The sequence below is a fragment of the Argentina silus genome (assembly GCF_951799395.1).
Source record: "Argentina silus genome assembly, chromosome: 5".
Lineage (NCBI taxonomy): Eukaryota > Metazoa > Chordata > Actinopteri > Argentiniformes > Argentinidae > Argentina > Argentina silus.
Window position 1 is genome coordinate 10,008,963 of NC_139659.1, and position 15,617 is coordinate 10,024,579.

Below are 15,617 nucleotides of genomic sequence, written 5' to 3' on the forward strand. Positions count from 1 at the left end.
GTTACATACTCTTGTCTCCTCTGACACATCTTGCTGTGGTGTTCATTCCTGCCGATGGTACAGTAGTATAACGCAACATAGATTAGGGTGCTACTGTAGAGAGAATGATCTTGTATGTATGCATGTATGTATGTATGTAATGTTAAGTTGTACATGGGGAGATGTGTAGATGTGCAGCTACTCACTTTGCTACTCTACCAGAACAAGCAAACTTTCAGCTGATTCATGGAATAACCAGGGTGTCCTTCCTTCCTATATGTATAGATACAGATATGCTATGTAGATACTGTACTGTTGTAATGGTACAGTATCCACTATGAATATGACCATACTGTATCACCCCTAAAGCCATCAGTTGCCAAACTCTATATAATTGCACTTTCCATTTTGCTCTTCCATAGGGGTTATTGCTGCCATTACTATATTTCCATGTAATCTGGATAATGACTAATTATCCTAGTCCATTTGAACAGATAATGTCTCACTGTCTGTGACCTTCTGTCTGGGCAATAACATCACATTCAGCCTGCTGTGCATCATGCAAAGCTGGCTGGTTTGCATACAAAGAGCCATTACAGCAGTCAGTTACTGGGTCGAGACGGATGGGGGGCTGCTGCTGCTGCCACACCCCATCCCATCTAAGGTACATGGCTGGGGGCGTCCCTGTCTCACACACACACACACACACACACACACACACACACACACACACACACACACGCACACACACACACACACACACACACACTTATCTCCAGCTTCAACTTCAGATTCAACTGTAGCAAAGGCTTGACAAATAAGAGCGTAACTATTGCATCATTACTCTCCTAAATTACACAAGTTGGCATGGCTGTAAGAAGTCATGATGACAGTATCAGAAAATCAAGTAACACCCCTGAAATAAATGACCAATTCACCCCCAGTTTGTGGTATTACTGTACAAGGACAACGTTTACACACCTGCCTATGTACATATTCTGTGCTGAAATACAGTGAATAGGAATACAGCGGTCTTCATTGTGTATCTACAGCTCTCTGTGAAGAATGCACAGTCATACACAAGAGCTGGTCACACACATGCAGTAGTCAGAGCAGTGGAACACATGTTAATGTTTTGAAACTATAAACAGATGGAGCAGCAGCAGTCTTGTGTTGGGGTGTGTGGGAGAGAGAGGAGGGAGATTGATCTAGAGGACGAGCGTTTAAAAACAGAGGAATAATAAAGAGGTAGATTTCCTCTGTTTCCTACCGTGTTTGCTGTTCTATTGCTCCAGTCAGCAGAGGATGATTGTGATGCACCATATCCTTGCATCTGCCATTTCTCCTTGTTTCTGTTTTCCTCCCCTCCCTCTATACCTTCATCTCTCTCCTCCTCCCTCTCCTTGGTCCTCACTCTGTCTGCCTCTGTCTGTGTTTGCTTGATACGGCCAGGCTGGGGACTAAGGGACTTGAGATGACATCATCGCTGCCTATTTACAGTCTCTATCTCTCTCTCAGACACACACATACACACACACACACGCACGCACGCACGCACGCACGCACGCACGCACGCACGCACGCACACACACACACACACACACACACACACACACACACACACATATGGATAGATAAATGGGCAACACCTAAACAACGAGAGGATGGCTCCAATAAGATCATTATTCCCAGCATGCAGTAGGGGTCAGTGCCCTTAAGAGCTTAATCAATGGGGAGCGTCTGGGTCCTCAAAATGACTTATCGATCTGGCTCTCATTCCACCACTGAAACGATCATGGTGATGCTTCACAGGCTATGTGATTATAAATCATAACAATCTCATCTATTCTAAGTGTCCGGAAAAATAGAGAGTGAATTGAATCCGTAAACAGACCATATAGCAGTGATGTGGGAGGAGGGTGATGGGACAGATAGTCATTAGCATACTTCAAAATGATATTAATCATCTTGTGCCATGGTTCAGAATGAGACAATTGCATGGGGAGATGTTTATATTCTGCCACACCCTTGTCAGTGCAAAGTGCAAATCCAACTCTTACTACTGTTGCTGCTCCTGTTTCTAATTCAACATCTGGAAAATATTACACCAAAGACACCCAGAAATGAAAGAACAGGCTTTTAATCATAGTCATTCATGAATACATCAGTTTTAAAGACATTCACAGACACTCATCTGAGTTTTGATCAACCACTGAAGTCATATGTTATCATTATCATTAAGACCACAACAGCCACACTCGAGCGATTAAGTCCTATAATTCTCGATGATATAGACATGAGTGATGAGTCATTATTTATGTATGCATTCAATCAATCCCACCACAGCAACGCCTTTGTGTTCAAACAGCCAGTGAAATGTAACTCTTACAGTACACACATTATATGGGTGCGTGTGAGCTGTTAACACAACCAAACGTAGACACACAAAACAATAATTCAGAAGTGAGGTGAATTAAGACATCAATCACTGAGTGTTTCAAAAACATTGAAATACTGTTCTGCACAGGGATCACCACTGTAAGCTGTTCAAATACTTCAGCTTCCCTCTTTGAAGGTGTCTGGGATTAGACAGCCAAAAAATAAAGGATTTCATTGCACTTCTCCAAAATAAAAAATAATAATAATAAAAACAGACACACTTCTAGAGGTTTGACCTCTCTACAGACAGGACCGATGCTTTGGAAAACAAGGAATACAAAAAAACCTTTATTTTAAAAAGGGATTCAATTATTTTATTAAATTAACACGTTCTCCTTTTAAAAACTGAGCAATTACTCTTTGGACACTTACAAACCACTTACCAGCACGGCAACACAGAATCATTAAGTCTCTAAATTGGGTTCATATACAGTTCATATACACTTGACTCTGAACAACAGACTAGTCAGAATTGTAGATATCTCATTCGTATGCTCTGCAACATTAGCCATAGACAAGCTTCAACATAAGCTATTTTACCAATAAATGGCTATTTGGAATACACAGGGCACGTTTCTTCAAGCTCAAGCTTCTTCAATCATCTCCCTCCTTGTTGATGTAGACAATGTCTCCCCATCCCATACAGAAGAAAATGAAAACAAGATTGAACATGTGTGCTATCATACAGAACTTACATGCAATAAGCAGAAGGAGCTTTACGAGGTGCGGGCAGAGTGTTTGTTGATGTTCTCACAGCAGAGAAAGCCACTGTGTGGCAGACCAGTGGCCTGAAGGAGTCGTGAATTGTGGGTTTTAGAGTCTGCCGAAATAATGAGACGTGAGTGAGACACACAGTTCTAATAGGTGAAAGCTATACTCCTGCACCCCGCTCCTGCGCATGCCACCATATCAATTCCAGATTGACAGGGATGGATGGCACTCCTTGTACCCTGCTGTCCAGGGCTGGTGTTCCAGGCAGGCATCCAGAGGTCCCTGCAGGTCTACTGGTGTCTCCTACACATGAAAGCCTTACCATTCTCTGGGGGGCTTTTTCATGTGTAAACATACATTTGGGGGACTTGGTGTGACTTGTATATAAATCAACTATAGGATGAGCGACCCCTGCAGTCCCCTGGGACCAGCAGGACTACCCCAGGAGATCACAGCTGCACATTTAGCACTAAACTTAATGAGCATTGACCTTTCTTTTATTTTCCAACAATCCATCCTCTAGACTCTAGAACAGTCTTGGAAAAGAAGAGAAAAGGGACTAACGTGCTGACATTGTTTGTTGTTTGGAACCTGCAGCAAAGACGAATGCACAAGTGATGGAGTCATCAAGCAGCAATTAACACGCATGTCCCGCCCTCAGCATCATGGTCCGTAACGCCACTCCGCCACTTGTCTGAGCGAGCGAGACATCGTTAACGATATGACACATATCTACTACAGCAGCCATTGTACACCACAGCTACCCTGACAGCTCCACATGAGGCATGAGGTGTATTTGACTTAAACATCTTAAAATTTGTTCAATAAATAAATAAATACCTCTCCACTACGATATGATAATAATTATCACTATGTCCTCCCGCACGGGCGATTAAAATTACGCGTTGCTACGTTTTACAAAGTGCTCACGACAAGGCTTCTTCACCAAGGTGCAAAATCCTCAGCTCCTGTGAGGGCGAGTGTGGAGGGAAGTCAGTCAACCTAGAAGAGAGGGAAGGAAAGAACAGAAACCACATGAAAGAGGAGGGGAACAAGCCTGGGGGCACACAGTATGATACTGTGATCAGATTTACAGGCTGTTGTATGATGTATAGCCACCCCTCCACCTCTTCACACAGACTTCCTCCTCTGCTGCATTGGAGGAATGTGTGAGCTCATGGGAATGACGTCAGCAACACGACAGGAATACAAGTGGACTGTAACGGTACCAGACAGTTATAGGAGCCCAGTGTTTGTGAGAGCAAGGAATGTTTATAAGCCTCCTGAAAACTTCTCCGAAAGGGAGGCGGTTAGCATCATCTATGTGTATCTACTGTATGTGTAGGAGTATGTGTGTGTGTGTGTGTGTGTGTGTGTGTGTGTGTGTGTGTGTGTGTGTGTACGTGCACGTGTGTGTGTATGTGTCTGTGCGTGTGTGTGTAAACAGCATGTGTGTGTATGTGTGTGTGTGTGTGTATGTGTCTGTGCGTGTGTGTAAACAGCATGTGTGTGTTTGTATACACGAGTGTGAGCAAACTCACCTCTCAGTGTTTCTTAGAGTGCCCTGGTCTCTGCCTCGATCTTCCTCTCTCCATGCAGGCTGACGGTGTCAACCGGGGCCACTGTCTGCCTCACTGCAATCTCAGGCCCTCCACCATAGATACTCAGCAGGTACTGCCACGTCTCCTCAGAGATCTGACCATAGTCAGCCCCTAGAAGCACACACACACACACACACACACACACACACACACACACACACACACACACACACACACACACACAAAGTGTTATCGAGTGTACGTGTGTGTGTGTGTGTGTGTGTGTGTGTGTGTGTGTGTGTGTGTGTGTTTGTGTGTGAACCTACACTGCTTACCTTGCTTGAGCTGTATGTGTCCTCCTTTCATTACACCAATCTTACTGTTGTCAATAGGGCCCGGAGGCTCTGAGTAGACAATGACAAGGATAACACCATCAATACAATACATATATTTCCTCAGAAACAACGAGTCACCCATCTTATCTGTAATCTCCCAAAATACTGTATATGGCCTGAATATAATAGACTTACAGTAATTGTAATATATATACAGTATAATATATATTAATATATAATTTTCACTATGACAGTACCGTTGTCTTTGCCCTTGACGAAGCTCTCCCACTCCCTGAACCACTGCATACTGATACACAGAATGACTGTAGGAGCCTCCTCAGCTTGGAACTCTTTATTCAGCTACAGACACAGAGAGACATATGAGGCCTTTAATACAACATACAACGCATGCATGCACGCAATCAATCTCTCATACCTGCCCCTTACCTTGATGAAGGTGTCTATTTCTATCTTCCTGCGTTTGGCCAGTGCCTCTTTCTCCACCTGGCAGATGGCACACACGTACAGGTGGTTCACCGCTGGGCCTCCTCCAAAGCTGGGTGACAGACAGACAGACAGACAGACAGACAGAAAGACAGAAAGACAAACAGAAGAGGTATGAGGAGACAAGACTTCACCCTAGTCCAGTTAACTAGGGCCGGGCTGTCTTAGCTCACCTGTTGTACAGGTACTCCCACACGTTCTGGGGAAGTATTACCACCAGGTCATCAACGTAGTGATACTTATTGGGCGGGATCCCTGAACAAAACACAAACAGGAGACTTTCAATGGGTTGTTGACTGGTTAGTCCAGGGTGAGTGTTGGTTGGTGTTTAGGCGGAGTGGAGTGTGATGTGGTTAGTGGCTAACCTCTGTGTTGTCACAGTATGGTGTGGTTGATGGTTTGAATGAGGTTATTGTAGTTGTGGTTATGGTTATGGTTATGGTAGGGACTGACCTCCGTGCTGGCAGAGGAAGGTGTGGTTGCTGATGGGGCCAGGCTCTGTGAAGGTGTTGAACTTGTTGAGCCATTCTCTGGAGATGTAAAACTGCAGCAGGCTGGGCTCCTTCATGCTAGCTAGAGCTACCACCTTCTGCCTCTCTCTCACAGACTCCTCACTGCTCTTCCTACTCACACACACACACACACAGACACACACACAGACACACACACACACACACACACACACACACACATACACATACACACACACACACACACACACACACAGACACAGACACAGACACACACAGACACACACAGACACACACAGACACACACAGACACACACAGACAGACATTAAGTTGACTGAAGTGGTCTCTCATGATGAATAGTGAAGTTACAGGAGGTGTCATCACTGACCGGTAGAAGAGGACGTAGGCCTCAGCATTCTGGACCACGGTCTCATGGACCTCTGTTACGTACTGGTCATCAAACTCATACCACTGGCCATTAATAACATTCTGACAGTATGCAATGTAGTGACCACCTGGAGGAGAGAGAAGAGAAAGGCAGAGAGAGTGATGAAAGAGAAAGGGCAGGGCAGGGGGGATAAAGAGGTTGAGTAATGGGATTCAAGAAAACGGTGAGTGAGAATATACATGCACATTTCCGCCCAGTCTTACACGATTTACAAATAATTACAAAAGAAATCCTTTTGCAAAACTGTTCTCTAAACAAGAGAAAGTGATGCAAGCTCCCCGGAAACTCACTTCCTGCAGTGCCATGGTGACAGATGACTGACAGCAGGTCATAGGTGGTGATCTGGGAGGGGCTCTCCTTGGCCAGGAAAGGTCGTAGGTCAAGCCCCTCTAATGGGAAGGACACATGGCTGTTGATCTTGAAGGAGTACATTACCTCGTGCCGGAAGCGCTTCAGGTGAATGCACAAAATCTGCCAGAGAATTAGATTAGAACATGTTAGATGATGTTGATTTCTTTGGAAGCAAATGCACTACCAAGTAACAACAACAAGAACATCACCTCTTATCTAAAAAGGCATTGATAATCTGTAATATGTAATATAATATGTTTAAACGCTTCAAAACACCCTACACAGGATGTCAAAGTGTGATATAATGCTTTAAAAAAACCTACCTCAGGCAGCCGAAGTACTTTGCAATATTTGACACCGTTTCTCAATCTGCAAGATGAGTGAAGAAAATCTTTAAATGATGCATAGTCATCATGAAACATAAGCTCTTTGAGGTTGTCTATAGGAATGTTATAGGAGGACTTACAGGGCTGAAATGTGATCTATATGACTAATGAATCTGTTTCATCTTAATGATTTTTCTATCATCAAAGAGGGGTAAGTCAGCCACCATTAAATGGTACATTTCCTTTTAAATTCTATTTCTACTTACTTTTTACATCTCTCACAGCTGTACATGTTGTCCCCTGCAAAACCATGAGGGAAAGACATGAGTTGTGATCATAGATGGACTGGGTCATTAAAATGTGTATGAATATATACATACAAAATATGTTGTGTAAAGAAAAACAACAGTTGAGAGAGGAGGATGAGGTGTACAGTAGAATATAATTCCTGAACAGGGACACAGGCAGTAAAAAACCCATCTCACACGTCACCTTTCAGCTCATCAGCAGCGAAGAAGGCAGCGAGGCAGTCCTCCAGTGTCACCATGGGTCCCCAAAACCAGCTGGGGATACAGGAGACCACAAACCTGGGGGAGGGGTAGAGGAGTGAGGCTCAGGCACACACAGAGATGCCATCTGTTGAACCGCATATATACTTTAAATAATCAACTGACAATGCACTACACTAATAATATAAAGTCCAATCCTGCTAATTGCACATCAGATAGTCAGTTGTCAGTTGATTATTTAAAGTCTGATACGTTATTAGACTCTGGTATCCAATATTAGATATTATCAAATATTATGATATTTGAAGCACATTGTAATATTGGTCTCTTATAGACAACAGCCTGTAAAAGTGCTTAACTCCAGATATGTGCCTAACTACAAGTAGTTACAAGTCTTTACACAAAAATTAATTTTAAAAAGTTTAAAATGTTGATATCAACCCTAACCCTAAACCTTTACCCACAGAGGTTAATAGCATGTGAGACTGGAGCATTATTATTCATAGTCTGGGCGATTATCAGGATCAGTATCATGTACTGCATCATCAGGATGTTGACTAATGTTACACAGAAATACAGTAGATTCCTATCTGGTATTTCTGTTTCAGGACAGGTCCTGAAACTGTTTTAGTGCAGTGCAGTTCACCTATCCCAATTCAAATGTACTGGTTTTTACTACTAGATTACTATATCTGTATTCTCCCGTTTAGTTGCACACTTATGCTAAGCCTAGCCCTTATCATGGCCCTATTGTGCTGACCCCTGACCTGCGGATGGAGTCCATGATGTAGGTGATCCAGCCCTGGGAGCCGTAGCTGTCTGGAAATACGCCTGTCTTGGCTGGCAGGTTCTGGTGGATGGATGAATGGAGCTTGGCCAGGTCCTCTTTGCCTGGGATGGGCAGGGACAGGTCCTGAAACGTCTCCACTGTGGTTGAAACCTGCCAGGGAGGAGATGGTAGGAGAGGAGAGGATGACCAGACTATACCTGTCTACAGTGTGAACTACGATGACATTGATTGCTTAATAATGGCATATATTGCCAACTGTAGCACTTTAAAAACATGCATTTATAATCATGTACTGTGCATTAATGAAATAAGGTTATGTTGAGCTACTGTCGCATTGAAACTGTGTTCATATGTAAGTGGCGCCCCCTGGTGTTAGTAGACGTAGAGGACAGCTCACCCTGTCACAGGTCAGACACTGGACCAGACTGAGGATGGAGCCGTCAAAGATGTCAGAGATGACGCTGCGGTAACAAGACTGCTTCTTCTTTCTGGCACCAAGGAGGAGCTGGGCTGCAGAGGATGATTATGGGAAACAGAGTAAAGAATGTCAACTGCAGTCTATGATACTACAATTTGACACTTTTGTTTCCTCTTCACAAATCGTACACACAGACTTGTATGGCAGAAGGAATTCAAGAAGGCAATTGTTACCACAATGAGATCTTCAGTTGAGTGACTGTGTGAGTGTGAAAGAGAGTCCAGAAGCTCCATACCTTTCTTGAGGGAGTAGACGGGGCCTGCGGAGCGGAGGGGGCTGGAGCGAGGGGGGCTGGAGGACAGTTTGGGGTGCAGCTCCTGGACAGATCTAACAGGGCTGCAGGGCCGGGACTGGGGGCGCTGCATCGATGCTTCATTATCTGGCTCTAGAATAGAGGCATAGAAGGAGAGGGTCGATGATTGTTGAATGTATCAAACCAAGAGAAATCAACAGAATAGGAAGTATTAATGAATTGAACAACTGGTTCTTTTCAAATGGTACTCCAAACTTTAAATTGGGATGTTCGTTCAACTAACTCTATGATCGCTATATCATGGGGTCAATACCTGGAGTGCTGTTGGTTTGCACTTGTCCTGTGGCCTGGCCCTGGCTTTGACCCTGGCCCTGGCCCTGGCCCTGGCTCTGGCTCTGGCTCTGGCCCTGGCTCTGGCTCTGGCCCTGGCTCTGGCTCTGGCTCTGGCTCTGGCTCTGGGGGTTAGGGGGGGTCCCCTCCTCCTCCTCGGCCGCCCTCTCAGGAGCCCCCTCTTCAGCAGCCGTGTCTACATCTGCGTCCTCATCCATCTCCTGGGAACCTCCATGGAGGGGTGAGCCAGACACCCTCCTCTCCTTCAGCCTCTCTTTCTCTGAGATCAGCCCCCTCACCACACCACCTGCCGTTGTCACTCGCGCCCCCAAACACTCATCCTGGATGAGCAGCTCTGCCTCCCCGGGCCCTCCTCCCTCCCCCCGGTCACTGCTGGAGCCTGAGTCACAGGACAGGAACTCGTCCTCGGAGGGGGAGCGGTCCCCGTCTCTCCTCTCATCCCCCTCGCCCCCCTCCCCACCCCCGCACTCAGTCAGAGGCTCCTTCAGCTCCTCGTGAAGCTGGTCCATAAGACAACGCAGGAACTCCTGAGTGTCCTATACCAACACAGAGATGCAGGGGGAGAGTGTGTGACTGTCCTACAGCATAGGGACAGAGAGAGGGAGGGGAGTGTAGGGGTTGTTCTAACAGAGAAAGGGTTGTATGTAATTGGACATGAGGGTTTTGTGTGGGAGTACAGTATAACAAGGATGCTTGTGTGTGTGTGTGTGTGTGTGTGTGTGTATGACTGTGTATGTACAGTGCATTCGGAAAGTATTCAGACCCCTTCACTTTTTCCACATTTTGTTATGTTATAGCCTTATTCTAAAATGGATTCAATTCATTTTTTTCCTCATCAATCTACACACAATACCCCATAATGACAAAGCGAAAAACAGGTTTTTAGAAATGTTTGCTAATTCATTAAAAATAAAAAACTGAAATATCACATTAACATAAATATTCAGACCCTTTGCTATGACACTCAAAATTGAGCTCAGGTGCATCCTGTTTCCATTGATCATCCTTGAAATGTTTCTACGACTTGATTGGGGTCCACATGTGGTAAATTCAATTGATTGGACATGATTTGGAACGGCAAACACCTGTCTATATAAGGTCCCACAGTTGACAGTGCATGTCAGAGCAAAAACCAGGCCATGAAGTCGAAGGAATTGGCCGTAGACCTCCGAGACAGGATTGTGTCGAGGCACAGATCTGGGGAAGGGTACAAAAACATTTCTGCAGTACTGAAGGTCTCCAAGAACACAGTAGCCTCCACCATTCTTAAATGGAAGAAGTTTGGAACCACCAAGACTCTTCCTAGAGCTGGCTGCCCGGCCAAACTGAGCAATAGTGGGAGAAGGGCCATCGTTAGGGAGGTGACCAAGAACCCAATGGTCACTCTGACGAGCTCCAGAGTTCCTATGTGGAGATGGGAGAACCTTCCAGAAGGACAACCATCTCTGCAGCACTCCACCAATCAGGCCTTTATGGTAGAGTGGCCAGATGGAAGCCACTCCTCAGTAAAAAGCACATGACAGCCTGCTTGGAGTTTGCCAAAAGGCACCTAAAGGACTCCCAGACCATGAGAAACAAGATTCTCTGGTCTGATAAAACCAAGATTGAACTCTTTGGCCTGAATGCGAAGAGTCACGTCTGGAGGAAACCAGGCACTGCTCATCACCTGGCCAATACCATCCCTACGGTGAAGCATGGTGGTGGCAGCATCATGCTGTGGGGATGTTTTTCAGTGGCAGGGATTGGGAGACTAGTCAGGATCAAGGGAAAGATGAACGGAGCAAAGTACAGAGAGATCCTTGATGAAAACCTGCTCCAGAGCGCTCAGGACCTGAGGCGAAGGTTCACCTTCCAACAGGACAACAACCCTAAGCACACAGGACAACGCAGGAGTGCCTTCGGGACAATTCTCTGAATGTCCTTGAGTGGCCCAGCCAGAGCCCGGACTTGAACCCGATCAAACATCTCTGGAGAGACCTGAAAATAGCTGACGCTCCCCATCCAACCTGACAGAGCTTGAGAGGATCTGCAGAGAAGAATGGTAGAAACTCCCCAAATACAGGTGTGCCAAGCTTGTCACGTCATACCCAAGAAGACTTGAGGCTGTAATCGCTGCCAGGTGCTTCAAGAAAGTACTGAGTAAAGGGTCTGAATACTTATGTAAATGTGATATTTCATTTTTTTTATTTTTAATAAATTAGCAAACATTTCTAAAAGCCTGTTTTGGCTTTGTCATTATGGGGTATTGTGTGTAGATTGATGAGGGGAAAAAATATCTAATCCATTTTAGAATAAGGCTGTAACATAACAAAATGTGGGAAAAGTGAAGGGGTCTGAATACTTTCCAAATGCACTGTAGGTACATGCACCATGCTGAGACATGGTGAGGGTGTGTGTGTGTCCTGAAGAGACAAATAGAACCATTGACGGAGTGAAAGGAGAGAGGAGGTGTAGAACACAAGGACAAACACCAGACAGAACGTTCCCACCACAGGCACAACTGAGCACTATTTTCCTCAACCTTTTCTTTGATTATTTTTCCACAGCAATCAAAATCAAAACAAGCCGAAAAATACAATTCAAGTTGCGATCAAATCCTAATGCACAGCAACATGAAGCATTAACAATAACATACTGTGGGTAGCTAGGTCATTTCAGTCTTTGCACCCTACTTTGGGGATGTCAATAACTGTCATGAGATGCCAATCAGCAACACAACGGGGGTCAGTTTGTGGGGGAGGAGACGGGAGGCAGGGTTAGGTCAGGGTTTAAACAGGGGGCATCGGGGTGTGGCATCGGCCGTTGTTTTGTCCCTACCTGCTGGGAGCTTGCCCCTACCTGCTGGGCGTAGCCACGGAACATGGGGTTGACCAGTTTGATGCCATGGGACAGACTGGTGGGGACCACATAACTGGGTCTGTGGGGGAAGAGGAGGTGTGTGAGGCAGGCAACTGGGAATCACAGTCTAGGTTTAAGAGAGTTGATTAATTGCAAAGAATAAGTAAAACATTGTCCATTTAAAAGGGGTTCAATTGTTGTCTGTGCTGCATTCCTGGCTTTCAACCCAGAACACTATGTTCTTAAAAAGTCCACAGTAAGCAGTACAGTCAGATAAGAAAAGTAGTCTCAAGTGTGTACAGGGTTATTGCTGAGGGCGCTTTACCGTTTCTTGTGCCAGAGCTCAGAGATGAGTTTCTGGTAGCTCTTGCACAGCGCAGGCTTCTTATCAGTCCGGACCAGTCCACTGCAGTCCAGGAAGAACTGGGTGAGTGGGGGACTGCAGAGGACAGAGTAGAGGAAGAGTTCAAAATCTATTACATTTGACAACCCACAGGCTTCCTCTGTGATGCAGTGACATACTGTAAACACACACACACACACACACACACACACACACACACACACACACACACACACACACACACACACACACACACACACACACACACACACACACACACACACACACACACTGTTCAATATCAAGACCATCAAAACACACCCCCTATCTGTCTATAATGAGGAAATGAGACAGGAGGTGACCTCACCAGTTGGACAGGGCTTGAAGAGCTGCATTCATGTAGCAGGAGTTACCGATATTCTTCATCCCTGTGAGGCCTTAGAGAGGAGGGAAAGACCGGTACAAAATCACTCTAACATCACGCAATAGGGGCTTGAGATCTAGCTGGAGAATTTGCCACAGTAAAATAATCTGAAAAGAAGCAATTAATTACCAATTACTTAAACACCTCATTTTAATGGAATAGAGCCTCTGCCTATTCTTAGGCTGCAAACCAATTATATTCTCATCACCCTAAGCTACCATCTGATGATCAGGGCATTGGGAGGTCCCCCTCAGCCATAATGAGGTTGTCATAATGCATTACGCAATAGATTTGCCACACAGTTATCCGGGAGAAGGTTCTAAAAAGGATTCTAGTGAGCTGATATTACTAATTGACAACACTGACAGCTATGATTGAAGAACAAAAACACAATTTCAATCATAATCACAGAGAGAAAATACTAAATATGCTTAAGCATGAGATGCATATTTTGAGCAGGTTTCAGGATGGTTGTTGTGTCAGTAAGAGAGGCTATATCTTTACCTCTGGGTTTGAGCTCATCTTCCTCAGACTCAGACCCCTCTTCTTCTGCCACTGCGATGGGGACAGCCTTCATTGGGTGACTTACTGTTTGAGGCACTGCATCCTGGGAAAGTGAGTCATTACAAAATAACAAATAACAATGAGTGATTGTGGAAAACCACTGTCTTCAATGACACCAGCATCTGCAACATTATTTATTGATCAACATCATCTATAGTAGCCATAAAGTTGAGCTGACCTTTGTATGAGGTCGTACCTGCTCCACACCTTTACAGTGGTGGGGGTTGGCTGACACAGGCACTGCTGGCCTCTGCTCCAGAAATACCTCCCTCTCACACACATAACACCAGATCCTAAATGTGGTCAGGTTCACTGTCAGGTTGTGCTTTTTTGCCTGGTAAATAACACACACACACACACACACACACACACACACACACACACACACACACACACACACACACACACACACACACACACGTTAAAGCATGACTGAAAATATAAAATATTCGACCAAGAAGAAGGGGAGTAAGACATGGAAAAAAATTAAAAGAGAAAGAGATTATCTTTTTTACTGAGAAGGATCTACCTGTGCGTGTAGAGTGCTGTGATCTGAAAAGGATTCTCCACACCCAACATATGGACAATCACTCTGAACAAGAGAAATGTAATTATTACATTACAAACAGTATAGTCTAGAGATTGAAAAAGATTTTACTATCCAGTTACATGCGGAAAAGATGCTAAACACTTGCTATTATAACGCGGGACACATTATAAATCTTATGAACTTCAGGCTTACTACAAAGGTCTTATATCTAACAGTGTAAAGACGAAGAGACAAACAGAAAGCACTTATTTTGCTTTACCTGCAGACAGGCCCATAAGTTGGGACCTCCAGCTCCACATGACTGACAGGTTCCCTTCAGAGGGAGGCAGAGAGAGGATAAGATTACAATTGTTCTAACATAAACTGCAATGCCATTCAATATGTGACACTCAATGGGATTTTGAATGTCAGACATGACATGCAGCTCATTCAGATTCATGACATTGGTAACATTGCCATGTGTACTTCCACATATAGGCAATTCTAAGTAGCCTGTATCAGGTGGTAAATTCAGTGGCTTTACACTTTGTGCAAGTCTATCAATATCATCCTTTCACCTTTGATTTTTGCAGAAGTTCCTCCTTAGTGACCTCGCCTATGGAATCCAAGTGGGGACAAATGTCCACCTGGTCTGTCATATTTATTAAATTTCTTCTGCTGGAGATCTAAAAAAGAGTACAGGTTGTATGGAGTGTGTGCTGTCAAAACATTATGCGGTTATACATCCCAGTTTGTTCAGGGGCTTTTACAGCGCTACCGGATTTAGCCTATAAAAACACATAATGATCTGTGACAGTGCTTTTACCATGAAAAAAAGCAGTGTCTGAATTACTCAAAGCTTGAAAGTGCTGCTTCGTTCGCTGTAAGCTTCTGTGCCTGTCATCAACCCACACATCACATATAGCCACCATCACCAATCACAAATAGACTTCACCCAACAAAACACACGAAATTATGACATGTCCATGCACCATTATTCGACTGTGGCAGGACACTCAATTATGACAGCTCTGCTGCAATTTAAAGGCCCTTATACTACTGCGAGCGCTACCATCATCAGTAATGGGTGATGTCAATAGCAATGTATTAATAGTAAGGGAAAGCTATTTACCAACACGAAGTGATGTCACGGTGATATCCAGAAATGCTCATTTTACAATAACGGTGTGTAATAAATAGATAGCTAAACACGTTAGCAATAAAAGCTAGCTACTGACTCGAGATGCCTGAATGCTCCCCCCGCCCCAACTCTCTACACGGTTTTACGTCAGGCTTGTTATGCTCACGTCAGCTGTGAGCATACCATTGATAAATGGGAGCATACAATAGCAGTCAGCGAAACTTGCAACTAAAGTACACTCAAACCACCCAGACTAGTTCTGTAGGGTTAGCTATCCACTAGCCTGCTACCA

At 44.6% G+C, this 15,617-nt stretch overlaps 1 protein-coding gene across 1 annotated transcript; it reads right to left on the minus strand.

Moving 5' to 3' along the window:
• Positions 1 to 2,103: 2,103 nt before the first annotated feature.
• On the minus strand, positions 2,104 to 15,452 carry usp20 (ubiquitin specific peptidase 20). Its single transcript, XM_083670351.1, has 25 exons — positions 15,317 to 15,452; positions 14,763 to 14,870; positions 14,465 to 14,518; positions 14,185 to 14,247; positions 13,852 to 13,989; positions 13,596 to 13,698; positions 13,035 to 13,104; positions 12,650 to 12,763; positions 12,304 to 12,403; positions 9,449 to 10,022; positions 9,118 to 9,267; positions 8,802 to 8,914; positions 8,382 to 8,554; positions 7,598 to 7,692; positions 7,372 to 7,405; positions 7,103 to 7,148; positions 6,719 to 6,899; positions 6,369 to 6,495; positions 5,963 to 6,132; positions 5,683 to 5,764; positions 5,453 to 5,561; positions 5,263 to 5,365; positions 5,006 to 5,074; positions 4,671 to 4,841; positions 2,104 to 4,131 (listed from the first exon to the last, which is right to left on the minus strand). The coding sequence occupies exons 2-24, from the start codon at positions 14,841 to 14,843 to the stop codon at positions 4,684 to 4,686; spliced, it is 2,907 nt and encodes a 968-aa protein (XP_083526477.1). The 5' UTR covers positions 14,844 to 14,870; positions 15,317 to 15,452; the 3' UTR covers positions 2,104 to 4,131; positions 4,671 to 4,683.
• Between the last annotated feature and the right edge of the window lie 165 nt (positions 15,453 to 15,617).